The 21,596-nt window shown below is 43.5% G+C and overlaps 1 protein-coding gene across 1 annotated transcript in view; it reads right to left on the bottom strand.

The window, feature by feature from the left end:
- The window catches only part of LOC145409496 (uncharacterized), a 41,874-nt gene extending 20,779 nt beyond the window's left edge, over positions 1-21,095 (bottom strand). The window contains exons 1-2 of the mRNA XM_080279887.1: positions 20,952-21,095; positions 20,341-20,896 (exon numbers count right to left, since the gene is read on the bottom strand). Coding sequence (XP_080136013.1) covers positions 20,341-20,896; positions 20,952-21,095 — 700 coding nt within the window. The remainder of the gene's footprint in view (positions 1-20,340; positions 20,897-20,951) is intronic.
- Between the last annotated feature and the right edge of the window lie 501 nt (positions 21,096-21,596).

The following is a 21,596-nucleotide window of genomic DNA, read 5'->3' as shown; positions in this document are numbered from 1 at the left end:
CTCAGCTCTCATGGATCTTAAGCCCAGTAACATATGAGCTTTAATTGCTAAGTTTTCAACGATATAGAAAAATGCAGAGAATGGTCTTGTAGTTTCTGTGAAACTGAGATTTAATCTTATCATACCCTTCACTGTAATCTCTTGTCCATCTACTGTGTATAAATCTAAATCAGCTTCATCCAGAAAAGTTACCTACTTTTTATTTTTAAGAATTCTATTTAGTTCTTCATGTGTTATTAAGTTCACTGGAGAACCTGTATCTAAAAATAAGGAAACATTTTGATCCTCACATACAGCTGGTATCAAGATACACTCATTTCCCAACATGCCTCCTATGTGAAGTTTAGCCTTGTTCTTCTTTACGTTTGTTCGTTTTTTGTCATGACCTGGTCTTCCCCCGATGTGAACATAGACACAATTTTTTCTACTGTTTTGCAATCACTAGTCCAGTGCCCTTGGTATCTATGATGCCTACAGTAAGGACCAAATCCTTGTGTCTTTTGTTTGTCCTCTTTTGCCTTGATAAAGCATTCATACCTTGTGTGTCCTGGTTTTGCACAATAATGACATAGAATGGACCTATCCCTTGACTGTGACCTACGAGGTGATTTCCCATAAGAAGTGTTGTTTATGGCGCGAGACCTGCTCGGGCTGCGCGAAAACTTATGAAACTGCCTGTAGGAAGGCGTCTGGGAACGAGGTCTAGGCGTTTTTGTTTGTTTGGGCTGCCTCATTTCTGGTCGTGATTGATCTTGTTCTCTGTTTGGGGTCGGTGTAGATGTTTTCACAGCTGATACTGTCTCAGGTACCCTGATTCTACCAGAATGTGCATGTGTGTCGACCACACCTGCTTTACTGCACTGCATCTCTACCTCGTTCATTAAGTCTAGCAAGCACATTCCTGGGGTGTACGCGATCGTCTTGGCGATCTTAAGGGTCCTATCAGGTAATTTACACAAGGCAGCTACATAACCAATGATGTCCACGACGAGGTCTAGGGACATCATTCCATCATCTGTTATCCAATTAGAATTCTCCAATGTAGCTAACAAAGTTCTCTTGATTGTGGAGACATCAGCAGTTATTTCACTAAGCACATGGTTTGTAGTGTGCTCCCTTACAAGATCTACAATTTTATGTAATTCTGGAATTATACCTGGCAAGAGGTTCATACCTCCAGGAAATTTCTTCAGAAATTCAGTTTTAAATTCATCATATGTCCTAGCACGATGGAGCTTATCTGAGCGCAATAAATTGCTTGCTGGACATCTTTCCTGGCTTATGCAAGATGAAAAAATAGCAATTTTCTCTTGTTCATCTAGTATGTGGCGCTTGATGAACATTTGTTCGCACTGACTGACTAATGAAATGACATCAATGCGATCTTTGTCTGTGCCAGAGAATTTTGGGGCAGTTTTATCCTCGTGATACACAAACACGTGAGGTGTGGTTGTTAGATCAGCGGTATTTGTTTCTTGATCCATTTTCACTGATTGCCCTGTTAATTCAACTTGGACGTGTTTATCGTTGTGTGAGGGAATAGTGGAATATGTACGACCGGACCGGTGAACCCTGTTAAGTGTACTGGCATACGTGTGCAAGGCAGCGGCAAAGTCCGCACTTCCTACGTCAGAGGTGGTTTCCCACTTATCATCTGAAACTGCCGTATTTGTTTCTCGATATTTAGTGTGTGTTGATGGTTGTACAAGGGGTGGGCTGCCTTGAGGCTCTCTTAATTGTGAGTCTGATGTTGTGGCAATTTGTGTGTTATCTGGTGTGTTGCCTTGAGGCTCTCTTAATTGTGAATCTGTTGTTGTGGCAAATTGTGTGTCATCTGGTATTAACATGGGGGGTGGCGAAAATATTCCTGTCATTAAGATATGGTGTTATGAAATACGCCTCTTGTTTATTTATGTCCTAGCAAAATAGATGAGTAAATAAGTTGAATATAGCTAATTTTAGCACTTAGAAGAAATGAGCAAGTATAATTTTACCCACTTGATACAGATCGTAGAGGTGTGTCGATACAAAAGTCGATCTCGGAAGAAAAATACAGGTTTGATTGAAGATCTCTTGATAATTCTAGTGGTGTGTTGATGGACGATATTACTCAGGAAATTCCATGGCCTGGTGCTTGTGGTGGTTAACGGCTGTCCCAGGCAAACCTCAGCATAGAACGTCGAATTTCCAACTTAACTGTGAAAATAAATGAGTATGAGTAGGAGCTATGTGAATAATGAGTAATGAGTAGTGGGTGAGAAGTGCCTGGTGTCAGTCACACGTTGCTTGGTATGGCAGACTCGCGTTGTGATGTCATCTCAGGACATGGTGACGTCGGCTTCCCACACTGGTAGCTGTGGTGAGTGAAAATGTAGCGATGAGTAACTTGAGTGAAGACGGGTGAGTAAGATGAGTTGTGAATATGGACTTGGTGTTTTGCTGCGTGTCTTGACCTCTGGGTCAGCATAAGCGGGAGAGAGTGGTGGGGGCTAGTGTGCTTGTTGCTTCGGTCTTTCCTCTTCTTTACTTGCTTTGTTTTATATTCTTCTTGTTGTTGCTTGAAGTTACGTGAAGATTATAGAGTTGTTTTGCAGGCTGTATTTTGTAGGAATCACTGTAGAACTGAAGCTAATCTTGTAGAGTTTCGCCTGCTTTTGTAGAAATTTGCTTTTAATTCGGAGACGATGTCCGTAGATTCGCTGGTTCGTCGTAGAAGTTGCAAGATCGTATCAATATTTTGTTAAACTACTTGCAAGGCTTTGTGTGATGTCTTCTCCTCTGCATCAGCATGATGATCGGGGAGACGGAGGGGGCTGGGTGGAGGGAATACTGTCACGAGCTGGTTGTGTTGTTGGTTGTGAGAGGTATTCTTTTTGTTTTCAATCTTGATATTTTGTAGGGATTCAATGTTGATTCGTAGACGAGATTCGTATACGTTCGCTGCTACCAAATGTCATAAAATGACTGTCATAAAATACTTTGTGGTTCCTTTGTGGTTGAGTTATATATATATATATATATATATATATATATTAGACTTGTAGACGAGCGGTTTTTATATCTTGGAGTAGCTTCCCATTTGTCATGTAGTGACAGGAGAGGTAAAGAATAGTATGGGGCTATTTTTATTTGTCTTGGAAATATTAACAAGTTTCTCACACAGAGCGGAGTATAGAGTCCCGCTAGCTATCTCTCTGTCTCGCTCTGGCTCCTTCTCTCTCTCTCTCTCAAGTTGCTAAGCCCTTTCTTTTTCTGACCTGCCTGTTCTAAGGCTTGTCTCCTTCTGAGCCCTCTTTCCTAAATTCTGGTGAAACAGGAGACGTATCACGTGTGTTTCTCGTGGATGGAAAGTTTAAGAAGCCTGTGTGTGAGTATGTGTGTATGTGTGTGTATGGTCACCAGGGCTTTGTTCTCGGGTGGTTTGCTGACAACTAACTGCATCATCTCCTTACTGGCCGCTGTCGTCAGCTTTCCTCAGTGTAATTTGCAAGCTCATTTCCTTTTCCCAGGCTCGCATAGGGCTGTATATCTATCTATTTATCTATCTATCTATTATGATTTGTAATTATAATACAATGACATCAAGTAGTGAAAAGTTTAACTAAGACTGTAGTTTACCCTTCCAGTTCGATAAGTCTCACCAAAGGTAAAGAAGAATGGTATCAAGGTAGCAAGAACTATTTAAACGGCTGCGTCGTCAGAGAGAAGAGATTAAGCTTATCCTGGAAGACTCGTGGTGAAGTGGACAAAACAACCAAAAACATTTATGAAAAACAAACGAATGAAGTCAAGGTGTGCTTTTGTGACTCAAGGCTTATCTCTAAATGAAGACGGTGGACTGTAGGCTGAACTGACCCTTTACCTGAAGCCCACCATCTTACTTCTGGGAGACAGGGAGGAATCCATCCAGTTCGACAAGTCTCATCTTCTTCAGGCCCACAGCTGGGGGCGGAGGGACGTTGGTTACAAGATAGTGACAATGTGAGATAAACTTTTACTTGGTCGTGGTGTAATGGTATGCTGCCTGGCTCTCACCTGAGAGTCCCGGGTTCGATTCCCGGCATTTGGTAATATATTGGATGATTTTTCCTGTGTACAAAACAGTTTTCTCTCCTCAAACAGGAAGGAAGTTGAAGATATCTGCATAACCGGGAAGAAGAGTCGCCCGGTTATATCAGTGCCACTGCGTGAAGGCGTCCCTACCCAGCACCTTAAGATAGATGGGAAGAGTAAACTAATAAAGCAAACGGTCATATTATCGTGTGGTTTCTTGGCTCCCTAGAACATCTAATACAATATCTACATAATGCATCTGCATATACTCTTTTATGTAGGTTGTACATATCTCAAGAAACATTGAGTAAGTAACATACAAGACAGTCTCGGAACGTCATCTATACCCATAAGCAGCAACAGTAATAGTAAGGAAAAAGTACAGTGGGGCTTCCTACTTCCACAATAATATGAGTCGAGATATGCTTAGTCAAGATGAAGAAAGAGAAATCGGAAAAATAAAGCAAGAGCAGAAGCCATGGAGGAAAGATTAGTAAATGAAAACAAAATGTAATACTGTTAGTCTTTATGGGGGTATACTCGTATTACAAGGTGAAAAACAAGAAAAGAAAGGTTAGATGCTTTGTGATCTAATGATCAAAGGCTCCAGATGGATGGATGTCTTATGATCTGCATATATATATATATATATATATATACCCCCTGGGGGTAGGGGGGTTTCAAGAATACTCCCCCAGTATCCCTGCTTGTCGTACGAGGCGACTAAATGGGTTGGTGGTGGGTTAGTGCCCCACCCCGTAAGAAGAACTAACTAAAAAAGCGAATAAAGCGCCTCGGACCCGGACGGACCATACGTTGACGACTAAGGAACGGACAAAGGACATTCCTAGAGTGGGAAAGTGGAATGTGAGAGGAGTGAATGATGAAGTGAAAGAGAGAGAGATTGTTCAGGTGCTTGAGGATGCAAAAGTGGATATATGTGGATTGACTGAAACTATATGGGAAGGTGAAAGGGTGAGAGAATGGAAATATGGTTTAGGTATATGTGCGGGAGTCAGTGAGAATGAGAAGGCAAGAGAGGGAGTATGTCTGATGATAAGCAAGAAGTGGAAGGAGAATATAAGAGAGTATGGAACAGTGGGTGCAAGGATTGTATGGGTGAGGATGAAAGTAGGTATACAAGCGTGGGCGATTGTATGTGTGTATCCCCCGACAGAAGACTGAGTGGCAAGAGTGAAAGATGAGTTTTGGGCGAGAGTAGTAGCGTGTATGGACAAGTTTGAGAGGAGCGAGAGAGTGCTGTTGATTGGAGACATGAATGGCAAAGTTGGGAATGTACTAGTGGATGGAGTGGTTGGTCAGTGGGGTGTGCCAGCTGAAATAGATGGGAATGGAAGTGCTTTCGTGGACATCTGTGCTTGGAAGGGATTGGCAATAGCCAACACCTACTTTCGTCATAAGATGATCCACCAGTATACATGGATAGTAATGAGGAGGATGGATGGTGAACTTGTTGAGCGAAAGGCAATGATACACTAGGTGTGTGTCGATGAGCGAATGAGAAGACAAGTGTTGGATGCAAGAGTGTGGAGAGGGTGGGGGAATGGAGTCTCGGACCATCACTTAGTGATGGCCAAGGTAGAGCTGCAAAGAAAGTGGTTGAGGAGACGAAGGGGAACACAGGAGGACGCAGCTCCTGTGAGAAGAGTGGAGAAATTGCAAGATAGTGAGAAAATGACAGAGTATAAGAGCATAGTGGAAGAAAGATTGGGAAGGTATAAGCTAGAGCAGATGGAAGGGGTGGAAGACGTATGTAAGATATTCACGGAAGAGATAGGCGCAGCATGTGAGGCGGTTTGTGGAGTGAGGAGGAGATGCAAGGGTGTGCAAGGGACAGCATGGTGGAATGATGAGGTGAAACGAACGTTGAACAAAAGAAGAAGGCATATAGCGAATGGTTAGTGAGTAGAGGTAGGGGAGAAGATGAGAGAGAGAGAAGAGAGAGGTATATGTGAGCAGGAGAAGGGAGGTTCAGAGACTGGTGAAGAAGAGTAAGAAGAAAGTGGATGGAGAGTTTGGGAGGAATCTGAGTGTGAAATGGAGGGAGAGTAAGAAATTGTTTTGGAAGAAGGTAAATAAAGTAAGGCAGTATGAAAGGGAAAGTAGTAGGGGAGTGAAAGATAGGAATAATAGATTGCTGGTGGAGAAGAGAGAGAAATTGAGGAGATGGAAGGAGCACTTTGAGGATTTGTTGAATGTAGAGATTGAGAACAGTGCGAGTATAAGTGGTTGGGGAATGGCTGGGAGAAGAAGAGATGAGAGGAGGGAGAAGGAGATCAGTAGGGTGGAAGTAGTGGAAGCGATGAAGAAGATTAAGTTGGGAAAGGCCCCAGGAATTGATGAAGTGTGTGGTGAAATGCTTAGGTATGGGGGTAAGATTGTTGTGGAGTGGATATGGAAGTTGTGTAGATTGGCTTGAGAAGAGGGAAGGGTTCCAGAGGACTGGAAATCAGGTATAATTGTTCCTTTTTACAAAGAAAAAGGGGAGAGAGAAGTATGTGGTAACCATAGGGGTATTTGCCTTCTTAGTGTGACTGGTAAAATATATGGTAGAATACTCATTGATAGGGTTAGGCATATGACAGAGGAGTTAGTTGCAGAAGAACAAGGGGGATTTAGGAAGGGAAAAGGGTGTGTAGATCAGATATTTGTTCTGTTCTAAGATGTTTAATGGGGAAGTATCTAGAGAAGGGAAGGAAAGTGTATGCTGCCTTCATAGACTTGGAGACAGCTTATTACAGAATAGATAGGCAAGGTATGTGGAAGGTATTAAGAATATTTGGAGTGGAGAGGAAATTGTTGAGTGCTGTGAAGAGTATGTACGAGGGAGCTAGGGCTACGGTGAGAGTGGATTTTTTTTTTTTTTATGCGAGGAAGAAGGAACCAAAGGCCATGAGCCCGCATTAACAGTTCCCTCCAAGAGAAAAACAAAATACAATAGAGAGCCAAATTCTAGATCCGATCATTTTGAGACGCCTGGACACACTGCGTTTGAATAACTGGAGATCATAGGCAGCAGGAAATACAGACAGAGGGAGACAGTTCCAGAGTTGACCTGTTGCATAAATGAAAGACTGGGAGTAACCGTTAACTCTTGCACTAAAGAGTTGGACAGAAAAGGGATGAGAGTTTGCTGCCAGACGGGTGCTACGCGCCCATCATAGAGGTGGAGGAATGGAAGCAGACAGTTCTGAGGAGCAGTGTCCATTAAAGTAGCGATAGAAAAGAGATAAAGATGCAACAGCACAGCGAAGAGACAGAGGTTGAAGGGAGCCAGTAAGAGGAGGAGAGTTAATGAGACAAAAAGCCATCGACTCCACCCTATTGAGAAGAGCTGTATGTGGGGAGCCTCCCCACACATGAGAGTTGTACTCCACACAGGGGCAGATAAAACCCCTGTATAGAGTCAACAATTGTGCAGGGGTAAAAGAAAGAGCGGAGTCGGTTTAGCACACCCAATCTTTTGGAAGCAGATTTTACAAGAGATGTAATATGATCTTTTCAAGATAAGTCCCGAGTAAATGAAACCCGAAGCATGTTCAAGGATGACGCAGGATTAAGGTGAATATTATTAAACATTAGTGGGTATACCTGTGGAAGATTTTGTCGGGTTGATAGGTGTAAGAACTGAGTCTTAGATGCATTAAAAACAACCATATTATTTTTACCCCAGTCAGAGATACGAGCCAAGTCAGACATTAGGTGTGCCATAGCCTCATCCCTTCCCTGTTGAAGTAACTGCTGAGATGGGCGTTGCGGGAACCGAATGGAAAGGTGAAGGGTGGAGTCATCAGCGTATGAGTGGATAGGGTTAGATGTACAGCTTAGAAGATCATTGATGAATAAAAGGAAGAGAGTTGGTGATAGGACAGAGCCCTGAGGAACACCGCTGTTGATTGATCTAGGAGAAGAACGATGGCCGTCTACAACAGCGGCTATAGAACAACCAGAAAGGAAGCTAGCGATGAAGGCACAGATAGAAGGATAGAGAACGTAGGAGGGCAGTTTGGAAATTAAAAATTTATGCCAGACTCGATCGAAAGCCTTTGAGATGCCAAGTACAATGGCAAAGCTTTCGCCAAACTCCCGAAAGGAGGATGACCTGGAGTCTGAAAGGTAGGTGAGAAGATCGCTAGTAGAGCGTCCCTGACGGAACCCGTACTGATGATCGGAAAGAAGGTTGCGATAGGAAAGATGCCTTAAAATTTTTCTATTAAGAATTGACTCGAAAACTTTTGAAATACAGGACGTTAAAGCAATTGGACCATAGTTGGAGGGTTGGGAGTGGTCACCCTTCTATGGGACTGGCTGAATGAGAGCAAACTTCCAGCAAGAAGGAAAGGTACAAGTTGACAGACAAAGGCGAAAGAGTTTGACTAGGCAGGATGTAAGCACAGAAGCACAGTTCTTGAGAACAACAGGAGGGACCCCATCAGGCCCATATGCCTTGTTAGTACTGAGGCCAGTGATGGCAGAAAATACATCAGCTGAAGAAATTTTAATGTCAGCCATGAGGAAATCAGAGGGGGGAAGTGATGGAGGAACAGCACCGGAATCGTCTAAGGTGAAATTGGAGGAGAAAGACTATGTGAAGAGATCTGCTTTATCAGTAGAAGAAATAGCTACAGAACCATCAGAGTAGAAAAGAGGAGGGAAGGATGATGAGGTAAAGTTGTTAGAAAGGTTTTTGGCAAGGTGCCAAAAGGAGCGGGAAGAATTCGAGTTGGAGAGTTGAGAGCATTTAGTATGGATGAAATTATATTTAGCAGAGCGAAGAACAGACTTAGCACGATTCCAGGCAGAAACGTAAAGATGATTCAGTGGTGGGTTGGCTCCGGTACCTTTTGTAGGCCCTCTCCTTGTTGCGGACAGCATTAGAACAAGCGTGATTAAACCAAGGCTTTCTTGCATTAGTCAAAGGATATGAGAAAGGAATGTATGCTTCCATGCCCGAGAGAATAACCTCCGTAATGCGCAAGGCACACTCAGATGGCTCACGGCCATGGAAGCAATAATCATTCCAGGGAAAATCAAAGAACTACTGCTTGAGGGCCTCCCAGTCCCCGGCTCCAAAATGCCACAGATGACGTTTCCCTGGAGGGTCCACAGGCCATACCGGAGTGATAGGACAGGTTAAGATGATAAGGTTGTGATCGGAGGAGCCCAACGGAGAGAAAAGATTAACAGAGTAAGCAGAAGGATTAGTTGTGAGGAAGAGGTCAAGTATGTTGGAGCTCTCTCCAAGGCGGTCAGGGATATGGGTAGGGTGCTGTACAAGCTGCTCTAGGTCATTAAGGATAGAAATGATGTAGGCTTGTTCACCAGGTGGATCAGTGAAAGGAGAGGAGAGCTAAAGGTGGTGGTGAACATTGAAATCTCCTAGAATGGAGATTTCTGAGAAAGGAGAAATGGATAGAATGTGTTCTCATCATAGAAGTAAGATAGTCAAAGAATTTTTGATAGTCAGTAGAATTAGGGGATAAGTAAACAGCACAGATATATTTAGTCAGTGAATGACAGGAAAGCCGAAGCCAGAGTGTAGAGAATTCAGAAGAATCGAATTCAGGAACACGAGAGCAAGATAAGTCATTGCGTATATATACACAACAGCCACCTTTAGCTTTGAAATGAATATACAGAAAGTAGGAGGATACAGAAAAGGGTTTGCTGTCAGTTGCCTCAGACAGCTGAGTCTCAGTTAGAAAAAGAAGGTGAGGTTTAGAGGAGGAGAGGTGGTGCTCAACAGAGCGAAAGTTGGAGGAAAAGCCGCGAATGTTGCAGAAATGAAGAAGAAGTGAGTCAGACAGTGGTTCCAGGCACCTCGAGTCATCACCGGGAGAGGGGCGGATGGTGGGGGCATTTATGTTCCCCCCCCCCTGGGGACTCTGAGTCTTGGTGAAGAGAAGCCATAATTTTTTACATTTTGGTAAGGGAAGTGTAGTGTGTACTGTGCATGTAGTTTGGTGTAGATAGTTAGAGAAATTTGTACTGGAGAGCATGCTGGCCTACTCTCTGTGTAACTGAGACACTGAAAAAGTTCAGCAAAGAGGGATGGTCAGGAACTAGTCCTGAGGGCTGATGAAATGGGAGCTCCAGCACTCCCTGTCATCAGCTTTCTATCCACCTCGGTGGTACTGCCCTGCTCGACTGGTGCTACAGTTCTTTGATCTCAATGTGGGACTGAAACAGGGTTGTGTGATGTCTCCATGGCCGTTTAATATATACATGGATGGAGTTGTAAAGGAGATGCAAGGTAGGGTGGTGGATGTGGGGCTGGCTTTAATGAATGAGGGTGAGATTTGGAAGCTTCCGGTGTTGCTGTTTGCTGATGATACAGTATTGCTGAGTGAAGATGAATGGGAGTTGCAAGGTTTGGTGAATGAATCTGGGACAGTGTGTAGGAGGAGGAATCTGAAAGTTAATGTAAACTAAAGTAAAGTTCTGGTGTTTGAGAGGAATGAAGTCACAGAGTGTGCAGTGAGGCTGGATGGTGAGGATATGGAGAATGTGAGTGCATTCAAGTACTTGGGTTGTGTGATGAGTAAGGATGGAACTTTGGGGGATGAAGTGCATCAAAGGGTACAGCAGGGACGGAAGGTTGTTGGTACACTGAACGCAGTGATGAGAAATAGGGAGGTGAGTGTGGAAGTTAAGAAGTCACTGCATGATAGTATTGTGATCCCTGCCCTGACGTATGGAAGCGAGGCGTGGACCTTGCAAGAGGGGAACCAGTCAAGAGTGAGAGCAGTGGAAATGAGTTACTTGAGAGGAGCATGTGGAATGACGTGGAGGAACAGGTTGACGAATGAAGAAGTGAAGGAATGCTGTGGGGTGGATGTGGATGTGGTTGAGAAGATTAGGAGAAATACACTGAGGTGGTTTGGACATGTGAAGAGAATGGAGAATGAAAGACCGACTAAGAGGGTGTATGTAAGTGAGGTGGAGGGAGGGAGATGGAGAGGTAGACCAAGGATGAGGTGGAGGGATGGAGTTGAGAGGTATATGAGGGAGGGGGGGTGAGTTGGGGGGAGGGTAGTCAAATGGTGGGTGACAGAGCGAGTTGGAGGCGTTTTGTCTGCGGCCACCCTTTGCGGGAATAGGGCTTCGGGTTATAGACATATATACTGTGTGTATATATATATATATATATATATATATATATATATATATATATATATATATATATATATATATATATTCCAAAGAGACGAACGTGTTTTTTTTTCTTTTTTATCGTGTAACGGCACTAGGGCATAAAACGATCTCTATCCCTTAACTCTTTGGTTGTCAATACCCACTTTTTGGTCTGTTTTGGGTAACGTCAGATGATTTTACTATGCTCATGAAAATAAAACTAGAATATCTGAAAGTTAACACATGATGCTTTTGATGGTCGCACACATCCTTAACCTGCCCCGTCCCGACCACTTTTCGACCACTGGTACCCCCCAATCCCGACCATTTTTCGACCTCTTTTTTTTTTTGCTTAAACTTTCGCTTTTGGTCAGAAACAATGGTCGGTGGCAAAGAAATTGGTCCCTGGGGTCCCTAATTAGCTTAACCAGGTATGCCTTGGTCCCACCTAGCCCCGTGTTCTCCCTAAGCGGTCTGAGCCTCAAACGTTTTCTATGGTATTATAAGTCTGGGAAACCAATGAAAGTAAGTAGAAATGAATTTATTACAAACATGAAAACATGTGATAAAAGAGTATATTGGATTTTATACAAAAATTGAGCAGAAATAAGCATTGTACCATCGTGCAAAACGAGCAAAATCGGCCAACTTGGTCACGATGAATCGCTAACATTCTAAAATCATGCTACATATAATTTTTTTTACTTACATAATACTTCTACAATAACATTATACCATTTTACATTTTATTGAACTGTTTTTACGTATTCACAGGCCTTTTGATAACATTTAGCGTAATGTTAGCGCTTATTTAAGTAGTGAGTGAACTTGCTGTGACTGTTGTTTCAACTTGTATTGTGCTTTTTCTACTTACATAATACTTTTCTAATATTATTATACACTTTTCAACTTTATAGAACTGTTTTGAGATTATTTCAGGCCTTAGGTAAATATATAGCGTAATAATAGCGCATAATAACACACACGGTGAAGTCGCTATGACAACTATTTCAACTTACAACCTATTTTTGTACTTATATAATAATTCTCCACTAACATTGCACATGTTTACACTTGATATAATTGATGTCACATAATTTCTGAACTTACGATGGAACTGAGCGTCATATTTGCGCGTACTTACACAGGGAGTGTTATCGCGATATCATTTGTTTCATCTTACACTAGTATTCAACTTATAAAATACCTTACTACTAACATTACAACATCTTCCACTGTATATAATTCCTATCACATACTTACTGACCAGAATGTGGGTGTACTCGTGACATTAATTATTACAACTTACACTATTGTTCAACTTATACGTTTTATTCATGCTAACATTACACCTGTTTCCACTTTATTTCCTTGCTATCACATATTTACTGACCAGATTTACACAGTGGGTGTAGTTTTGATAACAATTCTTTCCACTTACACTAATTCTCAACTTATACATTACTTTTCTGAAAAAATAACACCCGTTTCAACTTTATATTTGACTTAGCACCTACTGACTGGCCTTACCATTATCATGAGCGTCATTTCGCCTTCCCACACAGTTTCAGTAGTGTAGGAAATTATGATACTCCTTGAAACAAGGCTGAAGGCACAACGCAACATTGCACTCGACACACTCGTATCTTGTGTCTTTTCTCTGAGTGGATGGTCTGACTGCCGAGTGCCTACATACATGGCAGCGACACTGGGGTTTACGACGGTTTGGTTCGGAAGGGATTGCGCTGGGATAGTGGCGTCCTGCAAGACGTAGGGGAGTCTGAGCAGCCATGGGGGTGCGGGTGCAGTGTGTGGGTCTGTCCTGGGCATGCTTGGCGATTATTTCACGTGCCAGCTCCCTCACAAACCCCTCAAAGGTCTTGGATACTCCGGTGGTCATTGCGTGCAGGTAGTGGGCGTTCAGGACCGTGATGTCGAGCAAGTGGAAAAAGAGTTTCTTGTACCACTTCATCGTGGTCCTGGCACAGTCAACACTTGAAATCATCGAGTCTGACTGATCAACTTGCCTCATGTTCAGATTATAGGTAAGTACAGACTCTGGTTTCCATACGTTGCTCCTCCTCTCGCTACGGTGATCCACGGAGTCTGTGCGGTGCATCAGGGGGCTGTGAACAGTTGATAGGAGGCAAACTTCCCTGTTGTGGTTCCACAGGGTTGCAAGGATGTTATTGGCCTGGAAGAAAACCACCTCGTTCTTGTCAAGTTTCCTCCCTATCTTGACCATATGGCGACGGATTCTCTTGACTGTACCACAGACTCTGGTGTCGTGTTGGTGGAGGAACCTAGCGGGAAGAGGGCTAGTGTACCAGTTGTCCAGGTACAACACATGACCACGATGAAGGTACTCTTCTATCATTGTCTTCACCACGGCCCCAGAGAGTCCTATACTCCGATCTTCTATTATATCTGTCTGTGCGCCCGTGTACAAGACTATGTCTTGCACATAACCAGTCTTACAGTCACACATAACAAAGATCTTGAACCCGAAACGGTGTCTCTTGCTGGGTATGTACTGCCTAAAGAAAATATTGCCTCTCCACAAGACTCGTCTATGACGAGGTCTCTGTAGGGATAAAATGAGGAGCGGAACATTTCCCGTAAATGATCAAATACCAGCCTAATTCTCCTCATTTTATCGGTGTTATTTGCATTGGCTGGATCTTCTGCATCAAAAAAGTGGAGGCGGCCGAGAATATACTGAAATCGGTTACGACTCATCACCTTTCCAAAGAAAGGTGTGAGGATGATTGGGTCAGTTGTCCAGTGGGCAGGAATTTGGTTTTTCCTCACCACACCCATCAAGATAACCAGGGCCAAAAATAGGAACATCTCTGAAATAGTCACGGGATAGTCATACTGTTGGGAATGCCTGCTCATGGTTCCCAAACGTTCACTTTCACGGCGCTGTGATTGTGAAAAAATATTAGTTTGTTCAACTATGCACCCCACAAACGCCTCACCAAAGAACAAGTTGAAAAAATCCACCTGTGACGAACCTGCATTTACACCTGGAGCCGTGCAACCTGACCGCCACTCCTCAGTGAAAGGGTGAATGATGGGAGTAAAATTACTCCCATCTTCCCAGTTCCACGTGACACCACCGTCTCCAGCCACGTCACCATCGTCCCCTTCGTCAGGGTGGGGAGGTGAGGGTGGTGGGGGAGGTTGGGGAGGTGGAGAGCGGCGCCTCTCATCACTCGCACTTCTCTTCCCTCTCCCTTTTCCTTTACCCTTTCCCTTCCCTTTCTTTCCTTTCCCCACATCCTGGGGCTGTGGGGAGGAAGTTTGGGAATATTCAGGGGTGAAAGAAGTGCTGGGGAGTGACTCAACCTCGTCTCCCCTAGGCCTACGAGCACCACGTGCTCGTGCTGCCTCCCTCACACCACTGGCCCCTTCACCCCGCACTACCCCCACACCACTCTCACTTTCACCCTGCGCTGCCGCCACAACACTTTCCCTTTCTCCCAGCAATCCCACCACACCACTTGCTACTTCCCCAGACAAAGTACTTTGACCATACTTTATGTGTCGTCTCGCCCCACCTTCTGATCCTCGTGGTGATATTTTCTCTTTTCCCAACCACGCGGCGATATCACGTCTTAAGCCTCCGTCATCCTCATCGTCCTCATCCTCATCCTCATCAGATTCGGGATGGAGAGATAGCTGTGCATGGGGTTGGGGAGCAGGCTGGCCTTCCCTTGCCTTACGGTATGTCACATACCGCGTTTTTCGGGGCGAAGGGACCTCCTCATCAATGCTACTTATTTCTTCCTCTGGCTGCACGTAATCACGATCCACCACATCATCATCGAGTGGAGAATCACTGTCTCCAGTGAAGGCTTCCAGGACGGATGCGATTTCCTCGTCTGAGAGACCTTTCCGCGCCATGTCTGACCTGGGTCACTGCTAGCAGGTGAGTGACCGAGACAAGGGCGAGCGCAGGTCACGCGGGGTCTAGGACGCTGCCCGCCTGGCGGCAGGTAGGGGAGGCTTGGGTACGTGGGCGAATCGAAAATCTCGCGCGAATTTTGAAAATTGAGGAAATTATGAACCTTGCAATTGCAGGACGTTGAAGTACGTTGACGGGATTGGCAGTGACAAAACGTGAGGACGTGGAAGTACGTCGACGGGACGCCGTGGGTTAAAGTATCGTTAAAGAAATAAGTTGCTAGTGATTGATTCCTTAAATGCCACCCATCAAACTCACAAGCTTTTCCAGTATGGTTAACTGTCCAATGCTCTGCCCTGCCCGTTTGTGTCATTTACGGCTATTACGGCACGACACAGGTAGTGGTTAACTAGAAGCAAATTACACGTGCCTCAGACACGCCCCAGACACACACCAGACACACCACCTGTACCCTCCTTTCCTCAACATTCCCTCCTTACCCGGTAATAAACACGTCCTTCACAAAGGTTAAGTGACCAAGTGAGTTAGTGAGTGACTGGGTTTGCCCTCCTTCCCCCGCACGTGCGGCAGAAGCTCAGGATGAACAAAGTCGAGAATAAAGACCTTCTTATTTATACCCAGCCAACATACGTATTTTTTTATTTAATTCATATGATTTTGGTGCCGCCATAAAGATGATGCCTTGGGGTAGGGTTGCCTATTATCGGGCCGTATACCAAGCAGGTGGTAGAACTGTGCTAATTTTTTTAAGCTTTTACAATTTGTTGAACCTGAAACTAGAATATGGAGAGGGAGTACGCAATGTTTTAATAAATGAGAATACAGTGCATGAAAATAACTGAACACACACACACACACACACACACACACACACACACACACACACACACACACACACTGTCAAGGAGTAGGACATAAACACAAACACAACCACACTCACACGCACAAGAACGTTTCTGTTTCTTGTTTATGTAGAGAAAACGCCCTAGGAATTTAATACCCTTGTGAACAGCGCTTCAGAAATGTTTATATGAAACTCCAGCAAGTTAGGTGTATGGATATGTGTGTGTGTGTGTGTGTGTGTGTGTGTGTGTGTGTGTGTGTGTGTGTGTGTGTGTTCCTAACCGTTTCAGTGCAATGACGTATTCTTATTTGATTCAGTGTGATGATAATTTCTTAATTTGTTCTTGCTTATACCAGACGATTTTATTCAGCATAGGAGAGATCCCATGTGGAGAGATCAGACATTGGCCTGCATTCTTGTCAGCTAAGGAAGCTCCCTAAAACCTCTTCCTAAGCAGTTTATTTGGCATACACCTTAATGTCCTCTTCTTTGTTATATAAATTCCTTTGTTATACAATAATGGTCATACTCTGCATAGATAAGGTGTAGAAGGATATTTACAAGCCACATTCAAAAATAAATATCTTAAGGACGAGGTGTTAGGGGGCTTCCTTAACGGACAAGAATACAGCCCATCATCTCTACTGACTTAGGAGCAGTATAGTTCCTACTTTTATTCATTTATTTGCTAGTCAGATGGTATTATTTATACTAAGAGAGATCATTCCTAGTGAAGGGGTTAGATGCAGACTCCTTTACCCCAGTAACACACTGATGTCATTATTTATTATTATTATTATTATTATTATCATTGTTGTTGTTGTTGTTTATTGTAATTATTACTACTACTACTACTATTACTACGGTAGACACTTTTATAGCTGCTCCAGCACGACATCTTTCTTCCAATCCTACTAACGTCAGACTATTACCTTTAGCTTGGAGAGACAAGTCAAAGTATTAGAACAATTTGCGTGGACTCTTTCAGCAGCATCTTTTCCTCCTTAGCTTCCTTTTAATGCCATCGGCTTATATTTAACGACATATGCTCGGACTTATTCATGCCAAAGCCATTACTGTTTATTTTATTTTACATTTTTGGGGCCTATAGCTGGACCTGGGTCCAATTTCACCCACAATTTAAACAGATGATCTGAAGGTCACAGCCATCATCCATGTGATCTTAGTCAAAATTACATCAGCACTTTTCGCGTAAAGTTGTTAAGAGACAGACAGACAAACAGACAAACCGAGTGAAAACAATACCCGTCCCCGAGCCCTTCCGGATCAGTTACAGGTAAAAATAAAGGTAAAAAAATTATTATTTTCTTTTCCTCCATAACTCCTTTCAGATTAGCCATATCGACATGAAACCAAAACCTAAAGGTGCATCTTTCAAATTTGCATCCTATAACATAACTCATTACATCAGGGGGATCACCCTTCAATTAGCGGTAGGGAGATCACTGTCAGGTGAGTCGGGCCAAAAATTTCATATGGACATAAAATCGTAAATTTTCACCCGATTTACGCCAAATCTGATATGTGAAATATTAGACTAGATATCCAGTTGTGCTTATACATCAGCACTAAAATGACTGCCGGGAAAGAGTTTGCCATGCCTTTTCGCCGCTTCTTGTCTATGACTCTCAGAAGGGGTAAGTTAGTTTACGGTATGATCCAGTCACCGTCAATCGATTTTATTCCACTTTAAAATTCTTTCTCAGTGACGAAATTAGAAGCATCCATTAACCCCGCCAGCACATTATAGAGCTTCTTTTTAAGTATATGTGTTTTGTTACCACTAATGGATTTCCTTCAGCTTACAAAAAACTTATATAATAAAGGCGTTATCTTAGACCAAGAGAGTGGAGGATGGAGGATGACAACTGAATGGAGAGGGTGTGATGCGTGAACGTTGGGTGTAGAGTTGCGAAAGGCAGACCGAAAAAGACCCAGGACGAGGTCATAAAATGTGACTTCAGGGATAAGGGACTGAACAGAGACTGATAGAAGTTGAACAGCGTGGAGTGCCTCAGTTATGCGCAAGCATGATGGAGCCTTTTTAAACGGAAAAAAAAAAGAAAAAGACAAGTTTGGCTGTTTTTCAGACAGTCAAACAGATTAAAGTTGTAATGTACAGTATGCTGCCGTAAACAAATAATATGTATATCAGAGAATTTTAATATCAAGTTCAGCTCAGCACCTTAAAAAAAAAAAAAAAAAATCACTAAACAGAACCATCCATGAACAGTCATTGAGAGACATATTGTTAACCGTAAGCGTGATGTAAATAATTATTGTTGCCCGAAAGCTAGATGATATAAAAGAATTGTTGTTGCCCGTAAGGTGGATGATATAAAAGAGTTATTGTTAACCGTAACCTGGATGATATAAAAGAATTACTGTTGATCGTAAGCTGGATGATAATAGGGCTAAGCGATGTCCACCCATCCATTTCAGTGTATGTACAGATATCAGCAAAAGTTTCCCCCCCGAGTCCTGTGCAGCATCGAGTTTACTCCCGTATTTCTCAATCCGCACCAAACGGCGGAGAGTATCCTACCAATTCATACTGTTTTATGTGCTTAATATTGCCCTCACATAAAAGTAGTTCAAGTAACATCTTCCCTTGTCGCAGCCGACGGATCAAATGCTGTTGTGTGCTTCATATTGTCCTAACGTAAAATAGCTCAAGTAACATCTTCCATTGTCACAGACGATGGAGAAGTGTGGCGAACTTTTACTCAAGGATGAACATGGGAAATATTACTTAATATTCGTGCCGAAGACACTATTTTGTTTGAGAAATGATACGTATAATATAATTCACGATTCTTAAAACACATCATGGCAATGTTTCAGGGCTTTTCGTCAAACGTTTCAGGGTGCTAATTACGAACGAGTAACGTCATCCTTTTGTTGATTACCCAGTGGAAAATACTGATGATGATGATGATGATGATGAAAACTAAGAAAATGCTTAATGTCCCATACCTTGGATGTCTCTTTGTTTTAATTCTTCTGCAACTTTTCTCTTCCGGACTTCCGCCTACTACATGTTGACATCTTTCCCTCCTCTCCTTCATTTTTTTCCCCATACATGTTCCTCCCTTCCTTCCTCTTCCCAGCGTGTCTTCCTTCACAGAACTTATCATTCTTCTCTCCTCTCCTCTCCCATATTCATGTTTATTTTTTTCTATTTCATTCCTTTTTATTTTCCCCATTTTCCCTTACATAATCTTACACTCTCCCGTTTACCTAACCGTATCTCTTCCCCTTCCTCGGCTTTCTGGTTTAGGTCCTCTCTCTTCCTCCCTTCTTTCTGATTACGTAAGTGTTCACCCTCCTCCCTCCTGCCTTTCCTCATTTTGCTTTTGATAGTTTCCACCTTTCTTTCCCTCTATTCCCCTCAGTACCTCCTTGCATCCATAGGGGTCACTGTTCTGTAAATACTTGTAACAATCTTGTGTCCACCTCTAGTGTCATAGCACACGAGGAGCTTAATATTAGATAATCGTGGATTGTATTCCAGCCGGTGTACAGACAACTACTCGGCTGGATAGTTTATACAGTTGCAGTGCGGGAGAGAGAAGCAATCACGTGGTGGCACATATGTAATGGGGCGGCTCCAGGGACAAGTTTTACAAATGTCCCTCAATTCCCTCCCTATCCCCCAAAAGGAAAATGGTGGACTGAAGGAAAAAGTAATTACGGCCTGCGGTACACTACTGTAGGTTCACAGCTGCAATCATTAATCCCATTAAACTCTGTTGAATCAATGTGACAACTTAGATCCTTCTGAAATACCCATTAACTCCACTTGTACATAACATTTCATCGAAGCAGAAAGAGCTCTATTGGCGAATGTAAGAATTAAACTAATATTTTCACCACGTAGAAAAAATTACTAGAAGCTGTTATTTATCTACTAAGGTGTCATCTCTGAACTGAAAGAAATCATCATAACGTATCTAAAATAATACCCATAGAACACCTTTTCCGAGGGGTAAATTTTCTCAGCTATATTATAATAGAAACTGTGTTCCTAGTTATATAACATACATGACGCAATTTACAATGTCATAATGTTTGGTGACTAAAATTTGTCTCTAAGCCAATTTATCTCCAGAAAATATGATTGATAATGTGATCTTTAAAAGTGTTCAGATATTTATGTTGCCGGGATCTACGTATTTTCATTAAAATGTTCCGTTGTCCATAAATTAGATGAAACTTGGCCTGACTGATGTTTGTCCATGTTGTACATGTTCAGCCGAATGTTTTTGTGTAATAAAATAACAACTACTAAGGTCAACAAGATTATGATCAAAAGCAATATGTTTTAGAATATAACAAGGGTATATAAGAGTGGTGTCAGGGGTGGTGGAGGTGTCAGGGGTGGTGATGGTGTCAGGGGTTATCAAGTTAGAAGTGGTGGTGGTGTCAGGGGAGGTTGTAGTGTCAGTTATTGTCATGTCAAGGGTGATGGTGGTGGTGTCAGGGGTGGTGGTGGTGTCAGGGGTGGTCGTGGCGTCAGGGGTTGTCATGTTAGAAGTGGTGGTGGTGTCAGGGGTGGTGGTGGTGTCAGGGGTTGTCATGTTAGAAGTGATGGTTGTGTCAGGGGAGGTTGTTGTGTCAGTTATTGTCATGTCAAGGGTGATGGTGGTGGTGTCAGAGGTGGTGGTGGCGTCAAGGGTTGTCATGTTAGAAGTGGTGGTGGTGTCAGGGGAGGCTGTAGTATCAGTTGTTGTCATGTCAGGGGTGATGTTGGTGTTAGGGGTTGTCAAGTTAGAAGTGGTGGTGGTGTCAGGGGAGGTTGTAGTGTCAGTTGTTGTCATGTCAGAGGTGATGGTGGTGGTGTCAGGGATGGTGGTGGTGTCAGGGGTTGTCACGTTAGAAGTGGTGGTGGTGTCATGGGTGGTGGATTGTTGTCATGTTAGGGGTGATGGTGGTGGTGTCAGGGATGGTGGTGGTGTCAGGGGTTGTCATGTTAGAAGTGGTGGTGGTGTCAGGGGTGGTGGTGGTGTCAGAGGTGGTGGTGGTGTCAGGGGTTGTCATGATAGAAGTGGTGGTGGTGTCAAGGGAGGTTGAAGTGTCAGTTGTTGTCATGTCAGGGGTGGTGGTGGTGTCAGGGGTTGTCAAGTTAGAAGTGGTGATGGTGTCAGGGGAGGTTGTAGTGTCAGTTGTTGTCAGGGGTGGTGGTGGTGTCAGGGGTTGCGGTGGTGTCAGGGGTGGTGGTGGTGTCAGGGGTTGTCAAGTTAGAAGTGGTGGTGGTGTCAGGGGAGGTTGTAGTGTCAGTTGTTGTCAGGGGTGGTGGTGGTGTCAGGGGTTGCGGTGGTGTCTAGGGTGGTGGTGGTGTCAGGGTTTGTCAAGTTAGAAGTGGTGGTGGTGTCAGGGGTGGTGGTGGTGTCAGGGGGTGTTAAGTTAGAAGTGGTGGTGGTGTCAGGGGTGGTGGTGTCAGGGGTGGTGGTGGTGTCAGGGGTTGTCATGTTAGAAGTGGTGGTGGTTCAGGGGTTGTCGTGTTAGAAGTGGTCGTGGTGTCAGGGGTGGTGGTGGTGTCAGAGGTTGTCATGTTAGAAGTAGTGGTGGTGTCAGGGGAGGTTGTAGTGT

The sequence above is a fragment of the Coenobita brevimanus genome, chromosome 81 (assembly GCF_032717465.1).
Source record: "Coenobita brevimanus isolate Jiangsu-jjx chromosome 81, ASM3271746v2, whole genome shotgun sequence".
Classification (NCBI taxonomy): domain Eukaryota; kingdom Metazoa; phylum Arthropoda; class Malacostraca; order Decapoda; family Coenobitidae; genus Coenobita; species Coenobita brevimanus.
The sequence above is the reverse complement of the archived record's forward strand: the minus strand, read 5'-3'. Positions and strand labels throughout refer to the sequence as shown.